Genomic DNA, 7,278 nt, shown 5'->3' on the forward strand with positions numbered 1-7,278 from the left:
GCTGAGCTTTCTTTCAGAGAAATGAAATCTTGTGTTTATACAAAAATCTACCTGTGACTGTTCATACCAGCTTGATTTATAATAGCCCAAATCCAAAAATTCCAGAAAGTCTCTCAATTAGTGTGTCATTATACAAACCTTTGAGCATCCTTACCGTAGAATAGGACTTAGCAGGAAAGAGGAGTGAACTCCTAATACACACAATTTGGATGGATATCAAGGGCACTGTGCTGAGGGCAAGATCACATTAATATGTCATTTTTTTCAGATGAAAAATGCTTAACTTTATTATTAATCAGCGAAATGTAAATCAAGATTAGAATGAGATGTCATTTTACATACATTCAATTGGCAAAAACCAAGTATGACAATGCCTCCTGAAGAGAACATTGATCAGTGAAATCTCTTACACATTAATAGTAGGTGTGCAGATTGAACAGTTACGTTGGAAAACAATTTGGGATTATCTTATGCTATTGAATAATCACATACCTAGGAATTTGACTCTTAGGTATATACCCAAGAGAAATTTTTGCCATGTACATCAGAAGACATGTGACAAGAATGTTGCCAGTGGGACTGTGTGGTCTCCGGTGGATGGGCGGCAACTGGTGAGGCACCAGAGACATACAGGGAAAGACTGCATGGGGTGAGNGGCCGCTCACGCTGGCTGCTGGCTACACACGGTAGCCCATGGCAACCCACTGCAGCAGGGGACTGCAGCCTATGCCGTCACCAGTGACTCATGGCAGTCCAGCTCCAGGTTGAGCTGTTGTTCAGCATGTTAGCTGTGGAGGGCAGTGTCACTGGCCCTCATATGTGGGATCCAAACTGGGGTCCTCTGGCGTCCCAAGCCAGCTCTTAACTAACGCGCCACTCGGCCGGCCCTATTCTATTATTTTTTCTTTTTAGCTGAGCCATCCTCCCACCTGTTGGCAGCTCAGCAGCAGCTCAGCTCGGGCTGGGACTCGAACCGCTGTTGCTCGGAGATCGCACTCTTGAGTGAGCTCTTAACCAACTGAGCCACTTGGCCAGCCCTCATACTTTATTAGATTCATACCTGAGTATTTCATTTTTAAAGTTGCTAATGTAAATAGTATTGTGTTTTAAGTTTCAAATTTATTTATGTATTACTGATATATAGGAAAGCAGTTGACTTTTGTAGGTTAGCCTGGTATCTTACAACCTTGCTTAATTACTTATTAGCTCCAGGAGTTTTGTTTTATGTTTTTTGGTTAATTCTGAAGGATTTTGTACCCAGGCAGTCATTGTCATCTGTGAACAAAGAGTTTTATTTCTTCCTTGCCAATCTGATAATTTTTTTCCTTGTCATATTGCATTAGCTATAATTTCTAGTATGAAGTTGAAAAGGAGTGATAAGAGGTGAAATTCTTGCATTGTACCTGATCTTAGTGGGAAAGCTTTGAGTTTTCTCACCTTTAAGTACAGTGTTAGCTGTAGATTTTTGTAATTTTATCAAGTTAAAAAGTTCCTCTCTCTTCCTAGTTTACTGAGAGTTTTTATCACAAAGGGTGTTGGATTTTGTCAAATGCTTTTTCTGTACCTATTGATACGATCATGTGATTGCTCTATATTTTTTAGCCTATTGATGTGATAGAAATTCACTTTTTAAAACTGAAATTCAGTGATTTTTAATTACAAATTTATACAACCATCATCACTATCTAATTCCAGGACATTCTCATCACCTGATGAAACCCTGTATCCATTGCCTTCCCCCCACCCCTCTTCCCCAGTAAACACATGAAGAAGTAACTGTACCCTTTCAGGCCTGCTTTGTCTAATATGGTAGCCAACAACCACATGTGGTTATTTATATTTAAAGTTAAAGCTAATTCCAAATAAAAATAAAATAATCTATTTAGTATTTTGCTTGCAGCAACCATATATTAAATGCTCAATACAGTCACATGCATTTGGTGGATACTGTATTGAATAATGCAGATATGGAACATGTCTGCCATTGCATGGACGTTTATTTGTCCATTGCAGCTTTAAATGCTATCATAGATATGGGCATGGTTCTAAGGTACAGTATAATGGGTCACTGGGGACGCCTGAAATGATGACATTTAAGAAGAAACCTGAATTATGAGAAGGAGCAGTAAGGGCATTGTATATGGGGTACAGTTGTATCTAAGTGTTTGCTATATACACTGAGAAATACTGTTATTACTTTAAACAGTTTATCTTTTAAAACTATAAGAGCTTTAGGTAGTGTATTTTCTCTTGTTCTGATAGGAATTGTTTCTGGTGAGACTGGGGAAAGTATTTAATCAGCATGTTGTGATACATTAGTATTTTAGTTGACTATTTAATTTTGTAGATTGGAAAAATGATTCAGTGCTTTATGAGTATTTCGGGCTTGTCTTCCAACTGAGATAAGTTTGGTCTTGCATCTTGTAATTCACTAGTGAGTTTTTGATCATAAGCATTTGCTTTGCTTTATCACCATGAAGAAACTTAGAAGTTAGTTCGTCTGTGCCTCTAAATTGCACACATGTGGAAAATGAAGTGTAATTGACTTGGTTGTGGTCACATGATTGATCAGTGGCAGAAATGTGACTCAAAGCTGTTACTTGGAACCTTTGGTCCAATGTCCTACCAAATCTTTTTCAAAATGATCATTTTTAAAGTATAATCTTTTTATGCAGAAGATGGATGCTAATCATAAAGATGCCTAGGACTTCTTTAATCTATATGTTAAGAGATTTGAAGGCTCATTCAAGAAGTGTTGAAATCTATAATAATTCTGCATGTTAGAGATCTGATAACACAAACGCCTCCTTGTGGTTCTTCTCTGAGTGTGATGTATTTCCCTCCAGGGGTTGTCGTGGGCAGTTATCTCATGTTAATGCTCATAATTACCTAATGTCACGAATCTGGGGGTTGGTTTTCTGGGTCCTTGACTCTCCTTTTCAGAGACTATATTTTCTCCATTTACAGACGGGCTAAGGTCGCTCGCGTGATTGGTTTACTGGCTTCGCACACAGCTGAACTCCAAGAAAATACACCTGTTATTGAGGTAATTTCATTTATTACTGAAATGTTACAAACGACAAAAAAGATTGTTCTTCATTTTGTAATTTAGAATATGTGGCTTTCATTGACCTTCACTTAGATTCTCTTTGTGGAATTATGGCAATTGTTACAAAGTGATAATCTCAAAAGACCTTTAGTCTTAAATACAGTCAATCATCTACAACACATTCTATTAAAGGGGGTTTGGCAGAGTTACAAACAAGGCTTGTGGGCTGTATTCATTATTTAATTATTTTTGGATAAGGCTTGTTCCATTACTGGTTTTCTTCTAGTCTACCCAACCTTTTATTAAAACTAGTGTATTTTGTAGGTGAAACATAGCTCAGATTACAACTTGTTTAGCTGTTCACCTTGAATTTAGTGTTTTTACCCTTACCGTTTGTCAGTTATTTCTGACAGTGATCTCACTATGGAATGGCCATGCATGCGCTAAAGATATTTCCTAATAGCAGTAATTTCTCTCCAGTACTGATACCGGGAAGCCTTTCTTGGTTAACCAGTAATTCCAAGTCCCACAAAGTGAATGCTAGCATTGTACTGCCTCTTGAGTATCCTTGAACACAACAAAACTGTGTTCTGTCGACCCTGTTAATGTGTATTGCACTTAATTGGTAATAGAGTTTTTCCCCTTGGAGTAGGAGTGTCTCAAATGTTGAAATAGGCGAGAAGAGCCAGGCCTTTTAGTGGGAGGCGCAAGAACTGCAGGAAGGAGCGAGTAGTAAGAAGAGGGGTGTGTAGAGCCGGAACCCAGTGGTCTGGTACTTGGAGCTGGAAGAGGAATTGTTTAGCCAAGAGCCATGCAATAGAACTTCCTGCAGTGGTGGAAAATGCTCTGTATCTGTGCTGTCTCCTAAGTGGCCAGTTGCTGGGATGGTGTCCCAGTTAGCCCTGTGCGGGTGGACATTCGCTAGGGTGGCGAAATGAAAAGGACTTACAATCCTAAATGTTGGTGAGCGTACAGAACAGAAGGGGTGCTCCTGTGCTGCTTCTGGGACAGTCCAGGGCACAGCCCCTCTGCAGAAGTGCTTGGCCAGGTCTCCTGAAGCGGAGTTCATCCAGCCTGTGACCTAGCGTCCATTACCCTGTAATCCAAAGTAGCGAATGACATGTGCAAGAATATATACTGCCAGTGTTCTTTGTAACAGCCCCAAATTTGAATTGTCTAAAATAATATGTCCACCAACAGTAGAATGGACAGCGTGTGGCCCATTCACACAATGGAACACCACATGGCATTGCTCATAATAAACTACAGCGTTGGCCGAGAAGCCCGAGTGAACCTCATGGTCCCAGACAGCTGTCCCAGGCAGCAGTCAGACATTGCCTGGTGCACAGCCATCCATGTGCTCAGCAGTGCTCTGGGGCTGTGATGGTTCTTGTTTAGGGGTCAGCTCCTCCGTGGTGCCGGACAGGGATGTGTATATAGGTAGAAGTCATGGCAGGTTAGGAGATGAGGGGTGGGTGCCTTGTGCCATAGAGTCCGGGGAAGACAGGCCAGACAGAGGCCACAGGTGGAGCTGAGAGGCCCCACAGGCCCTGTGGGACCCCTGTGCTTAGTTAGGACATGGCTGTACTGCTGCGGTAGGCGTTCCTGCAGGTCTGGGCAGAAGGCATCTGCAGCCACTGGGGACTTGTCAGTCACCCTGGGCGGCGTGCCCCAGCTCACCCTGGTTCCATGCTTGTGGTCTGATCCCCTGGCAATTGCTGTTGCTACTGTTGCCGAGAGCAGTTTCTGAACTGCACTTGTCTCTGAGCTCATGCAGGCTGAATTCTTGGGCCAGGACGTCCCTCTCCTCAGAGACGGGTGCTTCTCAAGGTATGTCCCCAACTCCTGCTGCTGTTCTTATTGTACAGTGCAATCCTGACGCTGCCTCCATTGAGGGGTGGCTCTTAATTCCTGAGGTTCTTGTATCCTTCATTCCTGAGGCACTGCTCCCTTTCTGGATGTTTGCCAATGTTTTATTAATTTGAAATGAAACTTCGGAAAAATCATACTTATTTCATTAAAAAAAAGCAATAGTGTGTCTTTAGCTATTGGGGAAGCTATTTTGAATTACACACACTATATTGTGAACTGAGTTCTGCTGGATAATGAGTTTACAGAATAAGTGCCAGGCATTTGGTCTTTTGTGATACCATCTTTTTTTATTCAATTGGCTGTGACTTTTATTCATTGAAGCAGCCACTAGAGGTCACTCAAACCCTGGAAACCAAGTTTTTCAAGTCGAATTTTTCTTTCAACTTCAGGACGAAGCAGGCTTAGCAGATGCATGGTTCCGTGTTTCATTTTTCCCGTTTTCTCTTCTCTTCTCTTCTCTTCTCTTCTCTTCTCTTCTCTTCTCTTCTCTTCTCTTCTCTTCTCTTCTCTTCTCTTCTCTTCTCTTCTCTTCTCCTTGCATTTCAGCTACATGAAATGAGTTGCATTCCATTGGTTATTAATACCATTTGAGATTAATGAAAGCCAGGAGAGCCTCTCCAGAGACATGCATGTCAACACCCTGCCCATGAAGACAGGGGATTTGGAAACCCAGGGGAAACCCTGGGTGAACCTTAGGTGCAGAACTCTTGAGACCAGGTTTCTGTAAAACTCTCCATTGGGTGTGTGTAGACAGTTTTTCAGTAAATCATTAATAAAATTTCAAATGTGAGACACATCCTGATTTCTCCAGTAGGTTTATTAACCACTGGACAGTAAAAATTGTGGTTGAAGATCCTATAGGAATTTTAAAGGCATAGAACCTCATTTTATTATTCACCTGTGTTTTCCATAGTCCCTAGCAGCAAAGTAACATGCATTTCAGGCACTCAGTGTTGAAATATTTAATAAATGATTAAAAGAATGGTAGGAAAGTATACCAATGTAATCTGTTACAAAGAGGCAGAAGAGATGGAGGAAAAAAACCCCTCTGTTTTACTATCCTTACAATATAATTTAAGTCTCTTTCATCTTATTCTATCCTCAGTGGCTTCAGAAAAGAGCTGATCATGACCTCTTGTATGTGTTTAGAAGCATTTATTGAATGCTTCTTTATCTTGTCCACAGAAAAATATAGTCAGCTTCTTGAGCTTTTCCTCTTAAATATTTACCACTCAGTCATCTTTGTGGTTCTTATGTGTAATAATTTTTAAGAAATATTCCTGATATTTTGCTACATACATGTAGCCTCTAGCATGCAGTGGATATATTTTAGGAAATTCAGTACAGAATCGTAAAATTTAGAACTAGAAGGAATAGTAACAGACATTCCAGTTTGACCTCTTCTTTAAACATCTTTATTATGGAAAATTTCAACATATGTAAAAGTAGAGAGACAGGAATAATGAGATCTCTGCTTACTTCCAACAACTATTAGCGTTGTGCCAATCTTGTTTGTCTATCATCTTTCTCCCTCCTCCTCCCCACCTCATTTCCTCTCTCTTCTCTTTCTCTCCCCCCCTCTCCTTTTCTCTCCCTTCTTTTCTCTCTCTCTGTCTCTTGCTGTAGTATTTTAAAAAAATTCCAGACTCATATTTCACTCATAAATACTTTAGTATATATATATCTAACAGGAAAAGATTTTAAAAAGTATAACCACAAAATCATTATCACACTCAACAAAATCAACCGTGGTTCCTGAATATCATCTAATGTCCAGTCGGTGTTCCCATTTTCTTAATGGTTTCATACATGTTGTTTCATACTTTTTCACTGAGCCAGGATTGAATTAAGGTCCTATATTGCATTTATTATTATTTTTTAATTGAAATTTATTGGGGTGACAATGGTTAGTAAAATTACATAGGTTTCAAGTGTACAATTCTGTAATATGCATTACGTCATCTACATATCACATTGTGTTCCCCACCCAGAGTCAGTTCTCCTTCCATGACTGTGTATTTGAACCCATTTACCCTCTTCTACCATCCCCCCCGACTTCGTAACCACTAAACTATTGTCTGTGTCTATGAGTTTTTGTTTCTTTGTTTTTCTTATTCTTTTGTTGCTTTCAGTTTTATATCCCACATACCAGTGAAGACATATGATTCTCAGCTTTTTCTGTCTGACTTATTTCGCTTAACATAATAATCTCAAGATCCATTCATGTTGTTGCAAATGGCACTATTTCATCGTTTCTTATGGCAGAGTAATATTCCACTGTGTATATGTACCACATCTTCTTTATCCAATCATCTATCGAAGGACACTTTGGTTGTTTCCATGTCTTGACCACTGTA

The 7,278-nt window shown here is 40.0% G+C and overlaps 1 protein-coding gene across 1 annotated transcript in view; it reads left to right on the forward strand.

The window, feature by feature from the left end:
• ULK4 (unc-51 like kinase 4) overlaps positions 1–7,278 on the forward strand; it is a 438,917-nt gene that overhangs the window by 44,486 nt on the left and 387,153 nt on the right. The window contains exon 14 of the mRNA XM_019631040.1: positions 2,968–3,046. Coding sequence (XP_019486585.1) covers positions 2,968–3,046 — 79 coding nt within the window. The remainder of the gene's footprint in view (positions 1–2,967; positions 3,047–7,278) is intronic.

Source organism: Hipposideros armiger, unplaced genomic scaffold (genome assembly GCF_001890085.2).
Source record: "Hipposideros armiger isolate ML-2016 unplaced genomic scaffold, ASM189008v1 scaffold_18, whole genome shotgun sequence".
NCBI classification, from domain to species: domain Eukaryota; kingdom Metazoa; phylum Chordata; class Mammalia; order Chiroptera; family Hipposideridae; genus Hipposideros; species Hipposideros armiger.